The 25,675-nt window shown below is 35.0% G+C and overlaps 1 protein-coding gene across 2 annotated transcripts in view; it reads right to left on the minus strand.

Annotated features, from left to right (window-relative positions):
- Nucleotides 1-3,246: 3,246 nt before the first annotated feature.
- Nucleotides 3,247-25,675, minus strand: part of UFL1 (UFM1 specific ligase 1) — a 37,968-nt gene continuing 15,539 nt past the window's right edge. The window contains exons 7-20 of one of the 2 annotated variants that reach the window (XM_036766511.1): nucleotides 25,254-25,312; nucleotides 23,566-23,712; nucleotides 20,977-21,152; nucleotides 18,990-19,169; nucleotides 16,782-16,902; nucleotides 14,958-15,080; nucleotides 12,749-12,866; nucleotides 7,691-7,857; nucleotides 7,482-7,612; nucleotides 7,202-7,282; nucleotides 6,749-6,834; nucleotides 5,284-5,464; nucleotides 4,827-5,035; nucleotides 3,247-4,493 (exon numbers count right to left, since the gene is read on the minus strand). In XM_036766511.1, coding sequence (XP_036622406.1) covers nucleotides 4,469-4,493; nucleotides 4,827-5,035; nucleotides 5,284-5,464; nucleotides 6,749-6,834; nucleotides 7,202-7,282; nucleotides 7,482-7,612; nucleotides 7,691-7,857; nucleotides 12,749-12,866; nucleotides 14,958-15,080; nucleotides 16,782-16,902; nucleotides 18,990-19,169; nucleotides 20,977-21,152; nucleotides 23,566-23,712; nucleotides 25,254-25,312 — 1,804 coding nt within the window. In that variant the 3' untranslated portion in view covers nucleotides 3,247-4,468. Of the gene's footprint in view, nucleotides 5,036-5,283; nucleotides 5,465-6,748; nucleotides 6,835-7,201; nucleotides 7,283-7,481; nucleotides 7,613-7,690; nucleotides 7,858-12,748; nucleotides 12,867-14,957; nucleotides 15,081-16,781; nucleotides 16,903-18,989; nucleotides 19,170-20,976; nucleotides 21,153-23,565; nucleotides 23,713-25,253; nucleotides 25,313-25,675 lie in introns of both variants that reach the window. The other variant, XM_036766512.1, reaches the window with a different exon arrangement.

Below are 25,675 nucleotides of genomic sequence, written 5' to 3' on the forward strand. Positions count from 1 at the left end.
GTGCTTGTCTGAGTTCAGAGAGCATGTGGTGCTGGTCAAAGCAATACAATTATGTGATTTTGCCAGAGGGTGAGCACAAAGGATTGTTGTTATGCCAAGTTCAGGGCACAGCTTGCTTGCTGGGCCATACCTCTGGCTCTTAATATCTTGACAATTCCTTTTCTTCTCCATTATCTAGATTAGTCTTTTTCCACCCAGTTGATTTTTCACTTCCTTTCCTCCCCTTTCACATAACTTCTCATGTTGTAATGTAGTCCCACAAAAGATGCAACCATTCACCCGTAGCCAAGGTGTCATCAGATTTTGTCTATAATGCCCCTAACGGCCTCTTTGCTGTTGCCTCCAACTGCCTTCACCCTTATTTCCTTGTGTACATTGAGAAAGGAATCTCTTAGCAATGTCTCTGATGTTACTCTGTGGTTGCTGCTGTCCTTGGCTACTGTAATTATTCACTCCTGTATTTGTTGTGTGGGATGTTCAAGAAGCAAATAGTCTATTTTTGGTTTGCTTTCTAAAAATGTTTCAAATGCTTCTTTATCATTGAACATCCATCTTTTACCCTACGTTGTTAAGCTCGTTATTTTCAGGCTAGATCACTTGGACTGCATCCTGAGTTCCGCTGCTCTTTGGAACACATTATCCACTCCTCCATTTCCTGCTGAGTGCAGAATAATATTATTTGAAATTTTTGTTTTTTTAGTCCTTTCTCCTGATTGCTGGGGAACTTGTTTGTGAATTGAACTGTCAAATTAAACCACTATGTCTTGGGGTTTGAAGCCTTTTATTCCCCCTGAAGGCAAACTATGAATTCTTTAAATTGTTATTTCATTTTCTAGGGTCAGGGAAAGGATCTCTTCATTAATTCCTGCATTGTAGTGTTAAGGTTTTTTGTCTTGTTGCATTCTTCAGGGATTTACATAGTGTCTAATCATTTTGTCTTTGAGAACACTCTATATGGTTAGTTGTGAGAATACTCTTAATGTTACTGATTTTTTGGCTTCTCTTCTAGATTGTCCTTGACTTCTGTGTATTTGCATTCCTAAGTTATTGTTCTTTTGTTTCTGGGGTGACTTGCCATTGCACATTCCAGTATTTCTGTTCTGCCCATAACTTTTGTTGTGCAGACCAGAAATTCTGCTCTCATAATTCTCTCTTTAGAACCAGTAAGGAACAGCTTACTGTGGTTGCATATTCTGTTCAAATTCCACAGGCTCCTCAGTCTTACTAAAAGTTGGATCTTTTCCCTTTGTTTTGCATTACTTATCTAATTTAGGTGACTGTACTTATTTACTAGATCTGGAAGTCATTTTTCCTTTACTGTTAGTTTTCCATATTTGTTTAACTGCTTAAGTTTAAGGTCTTTTTCTTCCTGAAATCTTTAGTAACTTTGGTCTTTTATTTTCCCCTATTGTGTTTCAGCATTCTTCCACGCAGAGCAATTTACAGTTCTACAACCTAGGTCTCCGCCCCAATTGATTTTGGGTGGCCAGAACTGGTCCCAGGTGGATGCTGTCCTTCCTCAGGCTTAGTGAACTGTTGCACAGCCTGCCATACAATGTTCTCTCTGCATCTCCAAAGCTGGTGCCACAGCACTGAGGCCCTTGGCAGGTACCAGTTTCAGAGATGCTGGGGCTGCAATGCCTTGTTTTCATTTGGGAAATTTGTCAACTCCCCCAGCAGTGAAAGAGGGAAAGGGGCCCAAGTACATCTAACACAGGTGTTGCTTACAAGGATGATTACAGGCATCAGACTGTATAAATTTGGGTCTACAAGGAGATAATGGTAGTGGTTCAAATTGTCTGGCACCTGATTCTTCCTCAGTATGTCCTACTTCTTTAGCTAGGTTGGCTAGCCTCCCTCTACACAGGAGTTGCTTTCTCAGATGATGGGTAGGCACGACCAGCAGTCTGGAAGGTGCTGCCACTCCAAGGGTGCTTATGCTCATACGATGAAGAAAAGTAGGTTGCTTCTCCACAATGATGGCTTGGGGGTGCACTGTATTTTCCAAGGCTCTTGGCCTCAGGGTTATGTGCTATTTGAGCTAAAGGCAAAGGGAAGATAGACTAAGGTAGGTGGGTAGTTTGACTTGCAAGGCCCAGGCTGCCCCAGTAAGGTCAATGCTATGAATAGTCTGTATTTTAGAGTAATTGATAGAATCAATGTTAGTTATCTAAACAGTAGTCAATTCACGTAAAAAAAAAATTCAGTTGCTTTGGTTTTAGTTAAGTGTTTCAGTACTAATTACTTCTAGGTGGTTCTATATTTCTTTTTTCTGAGTTTTGTGGACATTTTGTTTTTGCATTAAAAACATTTATACACTACTCCATCACGAAAAGTCTCTGGTAACAAAGTAAAACAGTTGTAAAACTAGTAACAGTGATCTAATTTCTTTCAAACTCATAATTTTTAGTACTTTTTTTGTCAAGTAGTTGAGTCTTTATCCCAAAAGAATTTGTAAGTTGCATACCATATTGTTTAATATACCAATGCTGTGTAGTGTAGTTTGAGATCTGGCACTGGGTATAAAACATGGGGAAAAAATTATGTATTAGATCTCTGGCTAGGATAAAAGTCCATAATCAAAGAATTAAAAATATCCTCATAAATTTTAAAAAGTTTTTGCACAAAAGGGGGGAAAATCTTTGCAAGTTTATCTGCGTCACATTTCCTAACTCTATAACGAACAGATTCAAATTTATATGAGAAAGATGAATTCTACATTTGTTCTTTACTTGAGTAAAGTTTGTGGTCTCAAAATTGTTTAAACTAGAATAGAGCATTAAGAAATGAAAATTAGTTCTAAGTTTCATCAAATTAAATTTTTTAAAAAACAAATGGTCAAAATCAAATGAAAAAGTGCAGTAGGCATTTTATGGACTTTTTCTCTGTTAAACTATGACATTAAAAGGTAGCAGCAAATCTTCACAAACCACTTCGAATACACGCTGGGTCTGAGTTATCGTGATGTGGTCTGCTAAGCTGAAAAGAATTATTATGACTTACAAAGTTTTTATAAAGTTAGCTGCCACTGACAGCATTAGCTTCTTGTTAAATCTCTTTAATCATTTTCAGAATTCAAATATAATTTGAAAACTCTAACATATTATAACTAATAAACTGATAATCATTCTGACTCAGTGCTGAGTAAAATAATTCAACAAACAATGAGAAGTAAAATAAGCAGAACTAAATAGAAATTACCATTTAAAAACAAAGACCATAAATTCTTAGTTCACAGGAGACAAATTAAGACATTTAATTCTTTCAATTTTATTAAAATCAGATTTACAAAAACCAGATCAACATATTAAAGATGACATTTTCATTTATTTTGGTGAAAATCAGAATAGTTAAGACCACCGTTTGAACATGAAAAGTACAGGCAGTAAAAATATTCTTACCTTTTCTTTCCAACTTTTTATTTTGTCAGTGACAGTAATAGCATTACTTGATACTCACACATGCACTTAGATGCTGATTTGGCATGATTATTTAAATTGTATGGTGGTCACAAAATAATTTTGAAGCAGAGTAAACCAAAATATAAACGAATATATAATGTTTGTGAGCACAGAGGAGTTGCTATTTTTCTATCAGTCATATGAAAATATCCCTTACCTTGAATTAGTTTCTACTCAATGTATCAATAGAATGTAAGTCTGTAGGCTGTCAACTGCCTTTTACTTCAACAATAGATGGAGTAAAAGAAAGCCTAGTGTTTTCATAACATTATGTAACAGATTGAATCAGGCTAACTGGAAAACACTAAAGTATCTGTGGTTTGTGATTTTTACCATTAGATCCCACAAAATTGTCAAAATGATTAAATTACCTTGAGAAAATATATATAAACAGAGGTTCCTCCCATTCTTGAGAATGACAGAGATGCTCAGCAAATTGTGGGGCTAATTAGACTACAAAGTAAGTGCTAATGTAAGAAAAGTTACACTTCTTGAAAGTATTTAAAATGAAATTTGTGGCTACAAAACTGCCCCAAGTTTTTAAAAACGTGTATTGATTTATTACAGTAACAGTTTAAATGACACCAAAACTACAATGGGAACAAGGAGACTGGTGACCAGCATCTGCCAACACTGACTGTGCTTCTTGCTCCACTCTGTAGGCAGCAACTTGACTTTGAGGACATGACACAGCAAGCCGTACAAGGGCACCTTTACTATTCCTGCATACATTCAAGTTTTCATTCATGGGAGAGACATAAGATCCTGTAATTGTTAGAAACAAATACAGTGGCCTAAAAAAATGCAATCAAAATCTAGCAGAGTATTTTTGGCTTTTGGATCTGAGACATTCTCAATCAAATAATGATACTAGGAAATCCTCATTGCTGACACCAAAAAGCTTAAACCTGCCCCCACCACAAAAAAAAACAAACAAAAAACCTATCATAAAAAGAACACATTTGAAGTTCTGATACACTACTTACAATGTCTGGAAACTGCAAATGTCACTTGTATAATCTAGCATTACGACTTTACGAGGGAAGAAAAGACAAAAGAAAAGGGATTATTCAGTTAGAATTTGAAAAGACAATGATAAATTTGCAAATCCTAACTGCTAGTTATAATGTTGAGAGAAATTTTCTTTGGATAACACATTTCAAAAAGAGACATCTCATAACCAGACAATTGGGATAAAAACATACAGTATATGCTGGTAGGAGAGATTTCACATAGCTTCTCAAAAAAAAAGAAGTGGTTGCAGAAGGCAATGCTGAAACACTCAACTGAGAAGTGTTTTGTAACTATTTTTTTAAGAAAATAACTGACTATATGAAAAATTTCAAATTAAATTAAAATCATTACTCCTCTGTTACAGAAGATTTTCTGGATTTGAGGACAAGGTCCTTGACAGAGCTGGAAATTTCCTGAAGTTCCTTTCGAATGGCATTATTAGCATCTTCTCTGTCTACTTGGTTTATCATCTGGTCATCTCCTTGTCCAGTTTTCTTACTCTGATTAACCAGCTGCTTCACAACTAGGCCTTGGTATCTGACCAGAAGAGAATGTTGATCCTAAGGTGGAAAGAGTTAAGGGAAGTTGACAAAAGTGACTGACAGAAAAGGAAATAGGCTGCCTATTTCATTTTTAAAATAAATCTTTGGAGTCACTAAAGACATTCTTAGACATGTTGAATTGGGCAAAGCAAAGACATATTAATAATATGGATGATGTATAGGGCAAATAAGAAATCATTCTATCCATTAGTCCTGATCTGAAGCCTGTGGGATAAAATTTCAAATACACTAAAATGAATACCTACCTCTGGTATTTTATTGCTAAGAAAAGCAATGATCTGTGGTACACACCGTCCAGGAGCATGTAACATACAATGAGTTGAGAACTGAAACAACAGAACTGAGGTAAGGTGTAAGATAAGAGCTGGGTCTTCTGTAATTTTCAGCTGTTCAATTAGCGCTTGTCTGTGTTGGAATAGCACCTGCCTGGGGGAAAAAATATTAGTTATACTACTTTATTTTATCACATGTAAAATAAAAGCTTGGGGACAGCTACATGGCACAGTGTATAGAGGACCTGAGTTCAAATTTGGCCTGAGACAGTTACTAGCTCTCGAGGGGACTGGGACAACAATGTTGTTAATTGTGAGAACTGGGCTAACCACACAATCTTGTGACTTAATTCTGGAGCTAGCTTAGTTCTGTTCCTATTCAATTCTAACCTGTGAGAAAACTTTATTGCATTGTTTGAGCTAGTCCTGAGTGGCTGGGAGCCTGGACTTCTGGCTGCTTAGAGATCCTTATCCAAGGACCTAGGCTATGCTGACCAGATACTCATTCAGATCCAAAGATTGATACAAGGAGTTTTCTCAAAATTGTACATCTCAAGCAATTCATGCATTTTATCCGAAAACCAGTCCTGTACTGATTAACCAATTATTGTTTCCATGTTCCTTTGATTGTTTACTGATACTTGCGAAGTAGGACACTCCTTTTCTGAATTCAGGGAACTATACCTTTTAACTCTCCCTCTCTCAACTTGGCAAAGTCCCTAATCTTTCATCCAATTAGAAATGTTGTATTGTTTCCTTTTCATTAAATGTCCTTATTCAATTATTTTTAAGGTATAAAAGTTGGTCTCCCCCTGTATTTGGGGTCTAGGCCTAAGCTGAGGAAGTCTGTTCCCGCCTGGCTAGCAATGCAATAAACTCAGATCAAACCTTTGTTTCCTTCAGTCATTTCATCTTTCACCCTTCAAAACGGTATGACCGTGGGCAAGTCACTTAATCCTATTTGCCTTAGTTTCATCTGTAAAATGGCAAACCACATCAGTACTTTTGCCAAGATGGACCCCAAATGCGAGTCACAGAAATTCATGACTGAAATGACTTAACAGTAACAAAGCTTTATTTGCTTTGCAATGACAATTTTTATTGCTCCCCATTAAAATGTGTGCTTTCTTTGGCTTTAATTTTTAGTCTTTTAGTTGCCTAAACAACTTAATCTTGTAACATTTCAAAAGGTGGGGGTGGGGGGGAGGAAGGGAGGAGAATCTCATATGAATAAAGAGCTGAAGATGCTAAAATTCATTCTAGAAAGTAGATGAAGAAAGTTGTAGATCAGGATAGAAAGATTTCTGGGCTTTATCAACTAGATTATTGCATTTAATAAAATGCATGAAAAGTATAAAATGCATGGGTATCATCATTCTTGTCCTAAGAAGCACAGTTAGAAAAAATGTTAACCATAGATGCATGAATCCGGTGATACCTTTCTTTTTTCTTGTCTCCTCTTTTCACCATAATATCACAAGCATCTGCTGCAGAATCCAGGAAAGAAAGAAAGTCGTCTAAGCTCTAAAGAAAGGCACACAATACCACACATTATTCTATATGTACATTATTAGAGAAATACATAAAAATAAGAGTTCAAGAAAAGAACAAAGAAGTCAGAACGCATAATTTATTGTTCTTTTAAAAAACTTGGACTGTTTTAAACTTTTGTTGCTTAGGTTTAAAACTTAACCCTGTATCTATCTCTTTGTCTCTTTTAAGTTGCTTAAATGTCAAACATGATTTTAACATATTAAAGTAGTTTAACTCTTGGTAATGCAGAGTTTCACTAATAATAATAAAGCAAATATTTATAAAGCACCATCATAGTAGTTTAATGTCAACAAAGACTTCTAGTCCCAGAATACTAATAACTTCAAACTTCACTTACTTTTTCATTCAGAGAGTTATGGAGCTTTGTGAGAGGACCTTTAGTCTCTTCTGACAGTTTAACTAAAATCTTTTTCCTTACCTAGAGAGTAAACAACAGAAGGTTAGGATATGTTTTAAAGATGGAAAAAAAGCATATATTGTAACCCCAAATTCATAGTTATTATTATTAATCTAATCGATGGTAATCTTTGGTTAATGTAAAAAAAATCAGCGTTATTACCCCCAAATAATTTCCTACACACTGTGTTTCTTCTGGAGCAGCAAAAAGATTAATATACCTCACTTGTTATGGTAGTAGGATCTTCTACTGCCATCATTAAGTCAGCAGCTAAGAAGTTGAAAATTAAATTAGTAATATCCGTACAAACAGTCTTCAGCAAGTGCTTGGCAAGGTTGGTTTGTGCATCGTCTGTAAAACAAGATAGTTATTGAACGTAGCTTCCAAAGGAAATACTGAGAATTAAATCAAAGACAATATTAAATGTACCTGTAAAGAACTTTGTTCCTTTTTCAAATAATCTAATATTGTTGTATAAATTTGACACCTCTTCTTGTAAATCTTTGATGGTACGTTTCCTACTAGCTCCAGATGCAGAAGAAGTTGAAGACATAAACACTGAACGTACCACTTCCAGATAACTTCTATTGAGGTATCTATGAATAAGAAAAATGTATTTACCTAGCACAATTAAATGTAGTTGAATTTACCCTGATAATTATTTTGAAAATAGTTCAGCCTGAGTGCTCCAGTGGCATTCACATAACATCAAGAAAAAGCAAGGAAAGACCACTTAAGTAGTGAATTCAGAACATATAGATAAGCTTTACAGAGGATGGAAGGGCAGGTGTGGATGGATTATGACCTGAATTGCTGAAAGGTCTACTCAAGTTGAGTAAACAAATAGAAGAAGTTAAACAAGGGTGGGGGCTCATCTAGAGGAGAATTCAAGCTGAAACAAGAACCAGCTTGGAGAGGAAGGATATAAAAAGGACTCAGGGAGATGGTTTTTGCTCAGTCATTTCAGTTGTGTCCTACTCCTCATGACCCCATTTGGGGTTTTCTTGATGAAGATGTTAGAGTAGTTTGCCTTTTCCTTCTCTAAGCTCATTTTCTAGATGAGGAAACTGAGGCAAAGAGAGTAAAGTGACTTGCCCAGGGACACAGTGTCTGAGGTCACATTTGAACTTAGCTCCTGACTCTCGGCCCAGGGCTGTATCCACTATGCTGCCTAACTGCCCCAAGGAGATGATAGAGAAGGTAAGCTAGAGAAGTTAAGTAAACATTAGTAAAAATAAAATAAAAGATTAGTGAGTGATAGGAAAGGAAGTGAATATGGATGATAGGTTCTTAAGAGGTGATAAAGGAGCTTAGGAATAAGCTATAAAGATCCAAAAGAAGTGTGAAGAAGAAAGACTGAGTGTATCAGTCACGATGAAAGCAAAACTGACTTGCACCAAACGTATGGTTTTGTATTAGTCACAGCAATGTGCCTGCCATCTGTATTCAAAAGGTAGGCTCATCTCCTTTGTGAGGAGATAAAACGGTTTGAGGAATGCCTCTTTACCTTCCACATTATCGTCAACCATTTAAAAAAAAAAGAGTAGAAAAAGGACCTAAATAAGCAGAAGAGAGAAACCTGACCTGTCAGGATGTTGACGAGTAGGATAATGTCTCAAAGAAGGATGAGAACAAGGATTATTACCCACTTAGATCTTTAAAATAAATTTTTTAAAATGAGGTTCTTCCCTCCTTCAAATAAATCTGAGGAGCTGGATCTATGAGCCAGAAGCAGGTACTCCTCCAAGGAATGATAAAGTAGATTAGCAAGCGTTTTCTTGGGTAAGAAATCATTAAGAGTCAGAGAAAAAACAAAACAAAACACAAGAGTCATGGTTGTTGATAACTCCCAAGTCAGAGGTACTGGGGCAGAAATTTTCAACCTGATAGCAAAAGAAATATAGGTTATCTTCTCAGGGCATGAATCTAAAACATAACTGAGAAACTCCCAAGACTTATCTAAAAGGCCAATCACTGCCCACCTTTAGTAATTTTTGTGGGCATAAACAGTATGGCAAGAAGGAACCTAGATAACCAAGATGTCTAGAGCAAGAAACTGAAGATCATAGAGTCACAGGTGGTATTTTAATTACTGCTGCCCATCAGATGCAAATTATTCAGAAAAGTGGACTTCAAGTAGCGAACAAAAGACTAACATGATCTTAGAGAATGGGAGTTGGATTTTCAAACCATGGTTTAAAATTGGCCAGGAATATTGTATACCTAACAGAGACTGGTAGTAATATATTTTCCTGCTATCTTGCAAATCTAGTAAAAAAAAAAAAACTGGAAAGAATGGAGAAAATTTCCTGTATCTACCAGGCTAGAGACTACACAGTCACCAGAATGAAGGAAAAACAGTAACAGTTGAGATGCCCAGATATTCACAGGAGGCAAAATCCAAGTTATGAGGAGCTACTAAAAAATAAAACAAAAAGAAGAAAAAACCCAAGAGATCAAATGCCTATGCATAAAATCACAAAGTTTAGGCCCAAACAAATAGAACCAGAGATCTGAATGCAAGGAGGCAAATTGGACTTCACAGGTATCATTTAGATTTATAGGAATGAGAGCTATAAACAGAATACTGAATAGGTACCTCTAATTTTTTCTTAAAGGTATGTTTGGGATGGAGAGGGTAGCATTGGAACCATAGTAGGGAGAAAAACAGAAGTGATTTTTTCATTAAACTATAGTGAAGGCCACCTGGACAGAAAAAAGAGAGATGAAGATTTCAGGAAACTAAGTGCTATTATATTTGGCACAGAAAATGTCATATTAGGCATGGGGGATTTAAATCATCCAGATAGCTGCTAAAGTTCTCTGTCAAAATCAAAGCTTAAAAAAATCTCTGACCTATCTTAATAAACTTAGCCTCCGAAAAGTGGAGGAACCAAAAAAAAGCAAATTTTCTTCTAGATCCAATTCTTACTAACGGAGAAAACAACTTAGGGTGGAAATGATGGAAACTTTAGACGTAATTAATAATTTCTCCTAGGGTCTGATAAGAGAATGAAAATGGCAATAGTATGACATACACCCGAAATTTGGGGAGAGCAGATTTCAAAGGATTCAGAAAATAGACAGGTATCTTTCTGATTAAAGTTCTACGAAGAAAGTTAGCAAGGAAGGATAGGATACTCATGAATGAAATCCTAAACAACTAAGTGGAAATGATTCAGATGAGAAAGAAATACAAGAGTTGTCCGAAGGGAGCAACATTATGAAAGAATCAGTTATCTACCAGGCTGGTTCTTTATCTAAAAAGCAAGGAATCTATCCCTAAGCCCAAGGAGCTAAAGCTTAAGCCACACAGTTAATGTGAAACTTCTCTGTGGCCTCAGGCCATGAAATATGGGGCTTCCTGGTCATCAAAAGGCCCACCCATAACAGAGATGCTCTTCAGATTTGGCAGACAGCTCCATGAGTCACTATACCCTGACCTACTAACTTGATACATAGTCGTAAGGGGATGAGGGGGCTGCATCTTACCTGAGCTACGTAGTATTCTTTCCATTCAATGACTACGGAAATCTGCTACTGTATAGTCCTGTGAGGATAATGGTCTTTAAAAAGGGTTTTTTAAGCTGATTTGGGAGGACAGAACCACTCCTCAGGGAGAACGTCAATGAGGCAGAGCTGGTCAATTCTTACTTTGCTTCTGCTTTCCCTGCTACAAAGAACAGCTTTTGGATTGGAAAAAAGGGAGTAAAAATGGCTAACAGAGTTGATGAGCATGCATTAAGAGAACACCAGTCAAAACCAACTGCACCCTATGGCTGAGAAACAGCTGTCACTGCTAAGTCACTCAAGGTCGGTGATATTGGAAAGACTGCAGAGAACTGAATAGAACAAAGCAAGAACAGGGGAAAGATCAAACGGTCATTCGCTTTTTTCTGAAGGAAAAATACAGTTTATAGGAAATAAAAAACATATATAAAAATATAGTCTATAGGACATTGAGCTTGGCTTTGATGCCTTGCAAAATTCTAGTTTCCATTTATTAAAAAAAATACTAGCAAACATTTAGAAAAGGAATCAGTGATCCCAAGACAGTATGATTTCAGATGATACCCTACTCTTACTGCCCTTTTGACAGAATTACAAAATTAAAGATCAGGTAAATGTTAATAATAGTTTACCTGGATTTTGGTAAAGTAGCTCATACTAACCTTTAGCAAAGAAGTGGGTACCGTAAGTTAGGCATTAGTAAAATTAAATGGACCCAAATGATCGGTCAGGGTCAGAGAGTAATCATCAATGGTTTAATGTCAACACGGGTATCCAGTGTTATGCCTGAGGGATCTATGTCATTTGCTCTATATTAGTTAACATTTTGATCAATGACTTGGATAAAAGGTATTTTCAGGTAATACAAAGCTGGAAGTGATACTTAACATTTGGGGATCCTGATAAGCTAAAATGTTAGGCTAAATCTGATAAAATTTAACAGAGATAAACGTGAAATTTTACACTTGAATTCAAAGTTAACTTCACAAATACAAGATGGAGGAAGCATGATTAGACTGTGCAAAAAATCTCGGGGGTTTTAGTGGACTATAAGTTCAATATAAGTCAAGTCCTGACTAAAATACAACTTTCTTCAGGAAGCCCTTCCCCCAAACCCTTTTAATTCCAGTGTCTTCTTTCCTATTTATCTTGTATATAGTTTGCATGTTGTCTCCCCCATTACTCTAAGTTCCTTGAGGGCAGGGGCTGTCTTTTTGCCTTGTCTTTTATCTCTACAGCTTAGCACAGTGCCTAGCACACAGTAGGCAGTTAATAAATATTTACTGAAGGATTGAAATGGTAGCCAACAAGGCTCAATATGATCCTGTGTTGCACTGAAAGGCATGGCTTACAGAAATAATAGCCCCATGTCTAAGAATTTAGAAAGGACATCATGAGCTGGAGAGTAACTAGAATGGTGAAGAGCTTCGAGTACATCACAGATGTGAAGACCAGCTTAAAAAAAAAAAGGGAATGTTTACACTGGAGAAAATTCAAGGGTGAAGCACGTGAGCTATCACACAAAGGAAAGAGTAGACTTCTGTTTGGGTCAAAAGGATACAACTAAGAACAATAAGGAGAAGTTGCAAAAAAGCAAATGTAAGCTTGAGGTAAGGAATGTCCTTACAATGAGTCACTCAAAAGTTGGATTTCAGCTTGTTGCCTATGTGGTAATGATTCTTTTTCGGTTATGAGTTTGCCTAAGTGACCTAAAAGGTCCCTTCCATCTCTGAAATTCTGTGATCCTGTGGATCCACTAAAGTACTGGAATATAAGAGAAAAGAAACCCACTGAATCAGTAGGAATGCAAAAATTAGAAAACTGATTTATGTTTTAAATTCTGAGCTCTTAGTTTCCAAACTTTTGATTAAATTCTTTTTCCTAATGTTAACAATAATCAGTGAATTTCTATGGACAAATTAGAATGTTACTTCGATGGCTAAGAATGAAGAATCCAAAGTATATTTCTATACTTGCCTTATTAAATGTTCAGCAAATTTTGTAACAAATTCTTCAGGGCCATCCTTTATGTGCTTCTTTAAAACATCTACAACTTCCTCCAATGACATGAACGTGATTTCAGGCTTTTTCCTACCTATGACAGCCATTAACAGTTTTTATAAACAATATAACCAGTAAAACATGAATATTCATTTTATCTGCTGAGAACAAAGATGGCAATACAAAACCTTATGTCAACAAAATTTACTAATACTTAACTAAAGAAAAGAAATAGGTATTAAAAATCATTTGAATGATTAACTCTACCAAAAATTTTCTTCTACAAATTACTGACAAGATAGTTATCAATGTGGAAGGTATGTTCATAAAGCTTTCTTTCTAACTAGATGAGAGTGTGGTACAACATACATTTATTTTGTCTGGTCATGAAATTTCTTAAGTGTTTTCAATTACTGGGGAATGGGGGGTGGAGCGAGGGATTTGTGTGTGGGGATTCTAATACCTTCTACATTTCATGGTCTTCAAAATCAAACGCTAAAAGGTTAGGTGGCTTGTTTAGGACGTCACAATTCAATATGTGTGAGAGGTAGGCCTTAACCTGAAGTCATCCTAATTCCTAACCTAACATAATCCATAACGTTACTTTGGCATTCATATTTAGAAGTAAAAATAAATGCAAAGATTTAGAGTAATTTAAAAACTAATAGCAATAATGAAGCCTTTTAATCTGTAACAACGGCTAACATTTACATAGTAGCTGCTAGCATGCCCCCTTTTAAGTGGCTGAAAAGACAACTTATTGTAAAATCATTCACATTTTTACTAAAAATGTGAGTGCTAGAAATATAGAATCTTTAAAGTCTTTTCTAAAATTTTATGCTCTACTACTTTTTTTTCTCATATAATACTTGTCATGAAGGTGGATCTTACTGAATGAATTACTATTTTAAAGTACTTAGGTATAGAGGCAAGACAGCATAGTGTTAGTTAGATAAATAGAATATCTCTGACACATACTCGGCCTATGTGCCCCTGGGCTAGTCACTCCACAGTGACGAGAGGAATTTTTCTTGTTGGACAGAGTTCCTTATAACAATTAAGTGAAATCATAGGTCCAGGTCCTACCCAGTAATGGTTAATTTTTCCTTCATTCAATGGTATTATTACATTTGAGGCTATGTTAAGAGGTAGAAAATGGAGCCATTTAACCTTTTCTATCCTAGTTCTCTTGACAGATAAGGCTGAGTCACATCAGTATAACCTTGCCTGATCTCCACTAAAACTTAGCTTAAACATTACCCTACTACATAAGGCCTTTGCTGATCATCCTAGCTTGCTAGTGTCTCCCCTACCCTCTAAATTATCTTGTAAATTTTGTCTTTCCTGTACAAAATGAAGCTTTTGTGAAGAGAGGGTCTATTTCATTTTTGGCTTTGTATTGACCATAATGGACACTTGATGCTTGCTGACTGATTAATTTAGGATATAGTCTCCCATGCCTTAATAATTCAACTTTTCCTAAAACATGAATCTAAGAGCTCAACATTGTCAACTAGTGAAGAGGGACATAACAATTTTTATGAAAGCCATACTTTCCTACCATTTACTAAAATTCTTAGCTTTTGTTGATAAAACAAGAAATCACATTTTTATCTGTTCCAATAAGAAAAAACACACAATAACCCAATACTATGGAAAAAAGCAGTAGGAGCTAAAAGGCTACAGTAAATCCAAAGCTGGCATGACTTTATGTGTATTCCTTATTGTTTGTCACCAGTATCTCTGTTCAGACTCAGTCTGATCAGTTCACTTCAGTGAAATAACACTTGAAATTAACATGGTGAAATTCAGTTGAAATTCAAATTAAGATAATAATTATCTTACATTTTCCTCCATTGAGGGAGACACCAAGTTTCAGTAGCTTGATTAACTTAATATTAACTTAAACTCAAAAGGAGAAAATTCTTATTTAAAATTGAATTTCAAAATAGTTCTTTTGTACAGTTTGAAACCAATAACTAACCATAAAACCAAACACACATTTACTTATCACATTTAGATAAACTGAAGTACTACAATAAAATGCTTAAGTATATTGTATTTCTTCTATGCTTTTCAAGAAACCAAATCTTAAAATTTTATAATTTCATAGTACTTGACTAAGCATGTACTCAAAGAAAAACCTATAGATTAGATTATTTAACAAAATAAAAATGCCACAAACCAGTGTTTGCTGAATGAGCCTCATCATCACTATCATCATCTTTCCTTCCTTTCTTCTTGGTCTTTTTGATTTTGATCTCTCTGGCATTTCCACCGCCACCTCCTCGAACGCTTCCACTGCCCTCTGGTGGAAAATAACATTATTTAGTACAGCCCATCCAAAGTACCTTACAGAGGAAAAAGTGTTAATATATTGTTACACGGCCCAGGTTTATGACAGATTCAATCAAAAGCTTGTGTTTTGCTTGTTTATTTGTCTCCTTTGTCTTTTTCAAGTTACTTGGGATTTTCTTAGTAAGATTATAAACACATAACCTCTCAAGCAGAGGTAGCAATTTTGTTAGATATATTTAAAAGAAAAAATTATTTCTTAGAAAAAGTGATTTTAGCTGTCTCAGAAATAAACTAACTTTATAAAAACGTGGAACCGAAAAAATCTGAAAAACAACAGGTGAAACAAGATTTCTCAGGCTGGCGGCCAATGCATCAATGTCAACCTTTCAAACATAGCTCACTAAACCACTTAGCATTTAGAGTGTTAGAAATAAAAGCCACATAATGAAGAACTAGTGCCTCTATTCAATGTTACCTGGAAATGATGCTTCATTTTAAAAGTTTTGCCCTTCAAAACAAGAACGAGAGGACTTCCCTAGAATCCATTACCTAATTATGTTTAAACTATAGCCATTGTTATATCATAATGTTTGTCTTTTAGAATACAGTAATTCGCATAAAACTAAGTTCTCTATGTCTCTCGACTTTTAGGATGAAAAAGACTTTATGTTCCAGAGCACAGTACTAAAACCAATGCGATTTTAAATCTGTTAATATTTAAGATGGCTTTCTTGCCTGAAGTCTTTTTCAATTTGAGGGATGTTAGGAATCACATTCAACTGTGTAATACCCAAACGATTCTTTTAATTATTGGAAAGGAATATAATACATTAGTTACACTGATATATCAAGAGACAAATTTATTATGTTCAATTTACGACAGTATCATCTCTTTAAAATAGAACAGAAGATAGGACTTTTGAACAACATGATGCTTTCCTACTGGGAGTAGTATATCCTTGGTGCAACTTCCCCAAAGTAGCAGAGAAAGTGATATTTAAAAGTATTAGAATGTTTGGCAGAACAAAGGAGAGAAATATAAATCAGAGGGCAAAAACTGAAGTGGTACGAAAACCACTTAAAAAAAAAAAAGATTTTTACATGTCTATGTCTAAATACCATATCTGTGAATGTCCTGAAATCTTGATTGTTCTAACTTGAGATTACACCTAGAGGTTGTATTTTACTTTTAGCTATTAAGAAAATATTTACAGATGACATTTTTCAATGATAATTAACAGCATTACCAACAAAAGATAATTTCCACTAATTCTGAAGCAAAAACTTCCCTTAAAAGAGGCCTGGTCTACTTTATTGGGAAACCACTTGATTTCGTTTAAAAATTCATAGAAGGCATTTTACTATTAGCATTAAAAATTTAAGTCATCCTGTTAGACAAGTTTACCAATTCAGACTCTGATTATCAATCATGTCCTAGAAACACGAGTTCTTAATTCTCAACTTCAGTGCCTTGATTTCCACATTAACATGACTCGTATTTTCAGAGCATAAACTGGAGATTTATCAAGTGTATCAGTACCCAAACTGGTTAATATTGACAATGAAAATTAAAACTTAAGAAGTATAAATCTTCTAACTTGTTTAACTTTCAGTGGGCATAATATGCAAGTTTAATGGTGACAAAGTAGATTTTATAAAATGGAAATATTTGGATTAAAACACCTCTAAGCTGCCAATACTAGTAAGCTACCTGTTGCTTTTCGTCGTCGTTCATCTTTTTTATCTTTTTTAGTTGAACTAACACTTTCCAGGATAGGAGACTGTTTCAAATCTTCTTCGGTGATTAAACGAACAGGATTATTCTTCATTTCCTGAGGGGAATAAAAGAGCTTACTTTCACTACATCATTATATGCCTACTACACACTACAAAACAAAATGATCTTCAATTAGGTCATACTCATTTGCTAATTTGAGATCTATTTTCCAATGCCAGGAGAAATGGAGAATTGTTCTGGACTGCAGGTGTGATCTCACTTTCTTCTCTGAGTCCTTTTGTTATTGAACACCCCCACCATTGCTTCTAATGTCCAATACCAGTCCATCTTTTCTTGTATCTCCTTTTTACTTTGCTTTTTTTTGGTTGCTGTTTTAACTTTTCCTGTGTTTTTGGCTTCTATGCCAGTAAGCTTGGCTTTTCTTGCCATCATTAGATAATATGAAAATTCTTTACTTCTGGGTAGTGAAACAACCAATCATATTACATTAGATGTAATTTGGGAGGCACTCTTTTTCACTATTCTGGATACCTCAGCTTTCCAGAAAGCTAACTCCAAATAACCACAGCACTAATGTATCCATATCCACAGAAATTACTAAACTGAAAGCTGTCACATTAACTCAATTTTTTGTTAATGTCCTTAGAACCATTTTTGGGTGACTAATAGTTTAAGTATATTAGAAAGGATTAATCCCAGTTCCAAAACAATTTTCTCTTGGAGTAACAAAAGTAAGATGGGCAAGTTTTCTACAAGGAATAAATTTGTCATTTGTTTGCTTCTCATCCTGTACTGCTCTTCGAAGGATGCATGTCTGAAATATTAAGACACAGCAAGTATAATCAATACCTCTTATTTTCTAATCTTATCACCAGAAAAGTCAATGGTTAGATTAACAGTCCTGTAAACAAATGAAGAAGCTCCAATCTTCTGAGCATAAATGTTAAATTCACAAAAAAATAAAAAAATAAAGCAACCTGCTTCATTTATGGTACCTAGGAGAAATATGTAAGTATGGCTGCTCTTAAGATGACAAACTTTAGGACCTCTACTACATTCAATGCTATCAAAATTTTTACTAGCAGACATTATCCAGGCATCCTAATTAAATACAAATATTTCTTCCAACTCTCTAATAATGTAAGTTGTGGAAAGGGTGACAACCTGAAGTAGCAAAGAGAGTTTCCCTATCTGGGAGTTCCCTATAGCAATGAAATCACAAACCCTATTCCTTATTTATTAAAACAGAACCCGATGTCATTTGAAAAAAAAAATGATAGCAGTAATTCAGTTGTAATATTAACAATAACAAATGTACATAATGTATTAAAGTGTTTATGTATAGTTTATTAAAATATGTGTGTGTACATGTATCATCTGTTCCATACAATTCTGTGAGGCGGTACTTCAGTTACTTTAACTATCCTACTGGTAAAGAAACTGAAGAACTGAGAAATTAAGTGACTTGCCCACAGTTACATGCTGAAGAGCAGCACTAATGTGAGACCAGGTTTCTCCTTATTCCTAGTCCAACATTTTTTTCCCCAGTATGTTCTTGGTAATAACAAAATTGTATTTCAATCAATAAACATTTATGTAGTGCCTACTATGTGCCATATACTGTACTAAGCACAAGGGATACAAAAAGTGATGAAACAGTCCCTACCCTTAAGGTACTATTCTGAAAGAAACTTTCACAATTCTGTCTTTTCAGTAATTTAAAATTGCCTTCCCCACACTTAAATTCAGTAAATAATACTTTACTACATGAAGTATTTATGTGTACATAGAATACAGAGAATATGTTTCATATTGGAAATTCTTATTCAAATCCAAACTGCTTTAAATACAGGGGATAACTTACATGCATTTAAATTTTCAAAATTTATATCTGTACCTTAAGGGGAATCAATTGAGAAGACTCTGATTTTCTAAACAGTCAAACACTGGGAGGCAGAGGGAAGACATTTAAAGAGAAACAGATTGAGAGACAAACCCAAAGGAATAAACTAAAGGGAATGCACATTTGAATATAAACTGATCATGCAAATACTGTAACATTCATTTCTTTGGCTACATTGCCAGTTCTCGTCCTCAAAAAAAAAACAAAACAAAAAAACAAACAGAATCAAATGTTTAAAACATTTCAATGTTTGGTCTATGACAGAAAAAATGGCCTACCTTTTCAGCTTTCTGTTGCATCAAATCACTGAACAGCTCTGTACAGCTCTTTATAAACGTTTCACTAACCACAATAGTATCATTAAAGACCACGGCCAATGGTTGTTTGTTGAATGCTCTCATCACCTGCTGAAGCAACATTCCAGCATCTTCTACTGATATAGAACTGGGCAGGAGTGGCTAAAATAACCAAACAAACAAAACCTCTAATATTACATACACAGAGAGAGATATTTCCAGTTCAAACATTTAAGCACCTACTATATGCAAATTGCTGTACCTAGGGAGAAAGTGACATAAAGCACAAAGTCTATGTCCTCTGAAAACTTCCCAATTCTACCTAGGGTGATGCAATAAGTATGATACATGTAAGTAAATACAAATAATTTCACAAAGGAAAGGGGTGAGGAGTACAAATGAAGGAAGGCTTTGATTTTGAAGTAGCACTAACTGTTAAAGGAAGCTCGAGAATTCAGAAAACAGTACATTCTAGATATGGCAGACAGACTAAATATAAAAGCATAAAGACAGAGATGGCATAACGAGTTCGGGGAACAACCCGTCAACCAAGTGGACCAGAAAATAAATTGCACAAAGCGCACTAATGTGAAGTAAGTCCAGATTGTGGAGTGCTCTAAGTGATGAATTTGTATTTTATCCTGGGAGGCACTGAAGGCTTCTGAGTATGGGAGTGATATGATCAAAACTGTTTCAGGAATTACCGTAGCTATTATGTGGGGGATGGATTAGAGAAAGAACAGACAATTAGGCAGCTATTACAGAAGTCTAAGCAAGAAGTGATGGCGGTCTGAAATAGAGATGAGGCGCAGTGAGTGTAAAGAAAGGAATGTATGGGAGACACATGAAGGAATCATATGTAAGTAACATCAATAAGGTTTGGCAAGTGAACAAATGTGGGAGGGAGAAGAGCTGAGGATTATTCTGAGGTTAGGAACCCACAAAATTGGGAGAATGGTGCTACCTTCAATAGCAAATGGAAGTTGGGCAAAGGAGTAGGTTTTTGAGATGCTGATGGGGCACCCATATGGCTACGTATAGCAGGAGGTTACCTGGAGTTCAAAAGAGAAATGTATATGTTCATGCATGCATGAATATGTAAGTCAATATGAATATAGATATAAATACCATCTGTAGAGAGATAGCCACTGAAACCATGAAGGCTGAGCTCCCTGAGAGTGCAGAAAGGAGAGCCCAAGGAAAGGCTTTGGGGAACACCTATACTTAACAAATGAGAGAGGATAAAAATAACGATGATGTAGTAAAGGAGAATGAAAGGCAACAGAATAGTAGGGGAACCAAACGGTGAAAACCAATGGAGGACAGAAAATCCAGGAGGGAATAGCCAACAGTGCTGCAGAAAAGTAAAGAAGAATGCGGAAATGGTTTTAGCAAGATTTGTTGGCAACTGAAGAGAAGAGAGATGGTAAGGAGGGGAAATGAGAAAGCAAAAGCAGTGTGAGAGAGCCAAGTGTGAGAAGAAAGGAACAGACTGGCCAGAGCATGGGTGACTGACTGGGAGAATAGGTAAGGGTGGAAAAACTAGTTTTCAAATCAATGAAGCAGAAGGACAGACCCAGGGATCAAAACTTGCCCAACATAGTACTTCAAAAACTAAAAGACAGAAGATAAAGCTGTTTCTCAGAGCAATTACAGTAATCTTAGCAGGAAAAAACCTCTCACAATTGCCCAAGTGTATCCTTCTCTTCTTTATTTTCCTCCCTTTCATTTGCATCATCGATTGCACCAGTGTGGGAAACTCTCTGGTACATCAACTCTTCCTACTGACGCAGACTGTCAACTTGCTTATGACTTAGTTTTAGAGAGTTGCCTGGAACACCGAAAGGTTAAATGACTTGCCCGGGCATATTATCTTTATTACGTGAATTCAACTGTTAAGGGCATAAAATGGCTAAACGTTAAAGAGAAATACCAGACTGCTATTGAACGTAAATAATACAAAACATACCAAAATATCCACCCAGGTGCCAGAGCTGATGGCTTCCTCTACTGAAGCTTCGATCTGGTCCACAATTACTTGACCAACACAAGCAGCTTTCAAAAACAAGAGCTGTGCAGTTTTGTATCTTTTCTTTACGTAGCTCGAAGCATCTGGGATCCCAAGTCTGGATAAAGCATCAAATTCTAGATATCCATCACAAAAAATTGTTAGAGTTATATCTTCTTCAGATGCTCAAAGCATTCAAATTTTCCATCATAACATATGCTTTTCTTACTACTTTCTACATTTAAAACATGTTCTTTTCTATCATTATAATGTGTGCATAATTTTAGTCATTCGTTCATTCAACAAGTTATTAACCACCTATGTGCCAGGCACTGAGATGCAAATGCAAAAGTTCAACTATCCACCACCTCAAGGAGCTCTCATTCTACCGAGTGTCTCGGACTCGGACATTTTTCAGTAGCTTGATGGGCAATCAATCAACCTCAGAATTATAAACTGTTCAGATGCTATAGGTGGAACACAAAATAGGAAAATTATCAACTATGAAATCCTCAGTATTAGAGGCACCCTCAATATTAGAAGAACCAGAGGAAGGACTCCACAAGTGAGAGGATGCTCTGTTGAAGACTTTTGGAAAAATATGGGTGATAACAATGAAAACATGACAAGTTGTAATCTGTCATCAGTAGAAGGCATATCTATACCAGTGAGAAGAGCGTTAGTTAGATTCAGAAAACCAGAATTCAAATTCTGGCTCAGTACTTACTCATTCTGTGATACTGAACTAATCCCTTTCTCTCTCTGGGCATCAGCTAACATACAAATGATTAGTCCTCTTTATGGGTATTACACAGTGATGTGTCATTCATTTTTAGGCAACTTAAGTGCTTTTGTCACAAAAGTAACAGAATATTCCTTAGAGTATATTATTTATTGCATTTTTAAAAATTCTTGATATTTGTAAAACATGACGATCAAGTATTACTCAATTAAAACTTTCTGGCTTTAATTATTAATACTAGCAACTCAGAGCTCAAAGAGAAAGATAGAACTGCAGCGAAGTAAATAGCATTTTATTTCCTATTAAATTCAATTAAAATGGAATTAGCGTTCTCATACGTGTAATTAGTTTTTCAAGATAGTTCGTGCATCACTAATGTATACCTATAACTTGAACTACAACAATGAAAACAATTAAAATAACTTAGTCTAATCTTCTGTGATAGCACTCAGTACATAAAAAAAAAATCGTACACAAATAAACCTTAGTTAAAATAACCTAATATGCAACAAACATTAAGTGTCTACCATGTACTAGAATAAGAGGATCACACAGATTCTGAACTAGAAGGAGTCTTAGGTGAACCAGTTCAATCCTCTCATTTTACAGATGAGAAAACTGAGGTCCAAAGCAGCTAAATCTTACACAGAGGTCAATGGTTACTAAGAAGTAAAGCTAGACTCAAACCCATGTTCTGACTCCAAATCTGTCATTCTTCCTCTCTACAACACTGCCTTTCAAAGTACAATTCTAATCTAAAGTTCATGGTTGTAGAATACAATACTGAAAAGATATATGTAATCTCCATAACCCAAAGTCTAGGAAATAAAACTTAAAGAGCAGTTTGTCTGTTTTAAAATAGTCCAGGGGCTGTTAACCTAGGTCTGTGACCTTGTTTTTAAAATATTTTGGTGACTATATTAAGTGGTTTCCTTTGTAATACTTTACACGTTTAAAAATATTACTCTCAGAAGAGGTCCTTGGCACAAAAATGTTAATAACCTCCAGTTTAGGATATATTTTAAAATATGGTACAGAATTATGACCAACCGCCCAGCAAGCAATGAAACAGAGATGACTGTGATGTAGCAGGCAGGTAATAAATGCCTGTTGATTGTTACATGGTCAACTTTATTTGGTTGCTAAGAAGACCAAAATAAACAGACCTCACTTTTTTATCTTAATAATAATAGCTAACATTTATATAGTTCCTTAAAAATTGCCAAGTGCTTTACATGTATTATTTGCTCCACCCAAGGAACCTGTAAGATTAATTCAAAGGAGATAAGCACTCTCAGTGAATGGAATCAATCAAGCACTATCTGAAAGACAACTCTTGCAGCAAGCATTATCTTAATTTTACTACCAACATTTTGAAGCCTCTCTTTAATGATAAAAATCAATAATGTAAAAAAGGTAAGACACTAGCAGATTTCTGGGACTTAAACAGTATACTGAAAATGACCTATTTATGAAAAATGTAATTCTATTAAGAATGAGAAAAGAATTGAGTACTTTCCCAATGCTATTTTCAAAGAAAAAAAATAGGGGTTTATTCAGAAAAAAATAACTATAATGTGAATTCTAAACTTTTGATATGGTAGTGATGAGATTAAGACCAAGATAAAGCATGTGTATTTATTGAGACTATTTTTACATTAAGAGAGAAATCAATGAAATCTGTTCATCTAACAGCTCAGTTCATTTGTTTATGTGACTATTTGGATTTTTTAAAATGTATGATCAAATTTTAGAAAGAAATCAAAAAGTGAAGTTTAGAAAAAGCTAAAAACAAAGAAAGTAGTTACCTAGATAGCCATTTTGCCTGAAAAAGGAATCCACCCAGTTGCTCTGTGTTCTTGAATATATATCAGGAACAAATACAGCCTTATCTTGTCTCCCTCCAACTATGGCACCTTTTAACCGTCCACCATTAACAAGTTCCTCAAGCACAGCTTTGGGGGGGAAAAGAGCACACAAAAATCAATAGGGGTATGAGATTATTAAAAATCAAACAATTCTTACAAGCTTATAATATTTTCCCATACTTCTTAAAGGTATTATCAGATGACTGAAAGCACCACTTAAAATTCCCCACCAGCAAAGGAAATTCTAACATATCAATGCACCAGTTAAAAATGTTACTTCTTACACTATTTGAACTTCAGACATTAATCTTCCTCAAATTCTCAAAATGAGTATCATACTTATTAACAAAATTTTTTTTGAATAGAAGGTAGTTACATGATATTAAATCTGTTCCTCCACTAGTGTTATAAAAAAATCAATGTTCTGGCATTTGGAATGCCTATAACATGCTAAGAAGTTTGCAAAATTCATACAAAATTGGGTTCTTTGCAATTAAGCCATAAACATTTAGGTAGATCTTACAATTGCTATCTTTCAAAACAAAAAGACAGCTTAAAACATGTATAATTTTCATGCCAACTTGACTAATTTACAAGTGGTGCTATTTGCACCATTATGATTCTAAATTCAATGTTATCCACTATTTCCAGATGCCTTGCTATATAAACTCTATTGCACATTAAAGCTGAATTTCTAAAAAGAATTTTCTTAAATGCAATATAGCTATGTTCCTAAGACTCAACAGTTTTTTTTTTAAATTACTGTAAGTTTCTGATTAGAAATCCAGCAGCTTACAACACATTGTCCAAATTCCTGGCAATCTTAAGTCTTTATCATTGATTCAACTGGAATATTCTCTGCTTTAAGTTGATTTTTTAATTATATCAAGAATATTGGTAAAAACCCCAAAACGTCATAGACTCAGATTAAAGTAACCAGAGTTATCATACTAGGACCTTACTGTAGTTAACTATAAAGTATGCCATTTTGTGGCTCAGACCCCTGTTCTTAGTGAGGCTGTAGTTTACTTCATATTTTTCTACATTTTAAGTTTCATTTTTAAGTTATGAAAGAGATAAAAGTCAAATACTAGTTGAAATAAAATTTCAACATTACAAAAATAAAATGAATGAAAATACATCTTCTCTGCAAGGAATTCCTTTTCCTTTAGCAAATTTAATAAGCAAGTGCTTAATAAAGTGGGTAAAAAGATGTTCAAATTCCCAAATTTATAGAGAGGACTGTGACTCTGCACATGATGACAAGTGGAAGTAAGTAAAATCCACAACTATGTGAAATTTATAGTATCATGAAAAGCTGAATGATAAAATTCCCAGGGGCAAGCACTAAGTAAAACAGAGATTAAACTTAAGATTTAAGTTTTCAGACTTTTTAATATAATTTGACTTCTAAGGATATAATTTCCTTTGGTACCTTCAGAAATAACTTCAGTGCTGGCAAAAAAAAAACAAAGCACTTTTAAAAACTTTTTTTCTTTACTAGGCAATTGTGTTGGCTAAAATACACTTTATAAATAAAGCAAGAAAGTATTAAATTTTTAAATTTAAGAATCACAATCTGTAGAGTAGCTATTTAATGAATGGAACACAATTTGAACCCAACTTACAATAAAGCAGTTGCTCCTGAAATCCATAGCGGGAAATCAAAGAAATCACTGGGGTAGGCCTATAAAGAGTGAAAAACTTGTCATCACTGATAAGACAGTACAAAATAAATTAATTTACTTTGAAGTAGATAAGCACAAGGAAATTTCAATAAATTTTCTAGTAAAAATGAAAAAGTGAAAAACTATTGGTTAACTTACAACAAAAGTGACACTCAAAATTTTTTCCTACGTTGGCATACTTAGAATTACCTATCAAGATACACAGGGGAAAAAAAAAGATCACTGCTCTGGCTTTTTCTGGAAAAACGTTAAATACCAAACTACTTCAACAATGAAATATATTTTTAGCTTCCCACATAGGCTTGATCCTGAGTCCTCCTCTCTTTTCACTGTATTATCTCATGGGTTCAACTGCCATTTCT

The sequence above is a fragment of the Trichosurus vulpecula genome, chromosome 7 (genome assembly GCF_011100635.1).
Source record: "Trichosurus vulpecula isolate mTriVul1 chromosome 7, mTriVul1.pri, whole genome shotgun sequence".
Classification (NCBI taxonomy): domain Eukaryota; kingdom Metazoa; phylum Chordata; class Mammalia; order Diprotodontia; family Phalangeridae; genus Trichosurus; species Trichosurus vulpecula.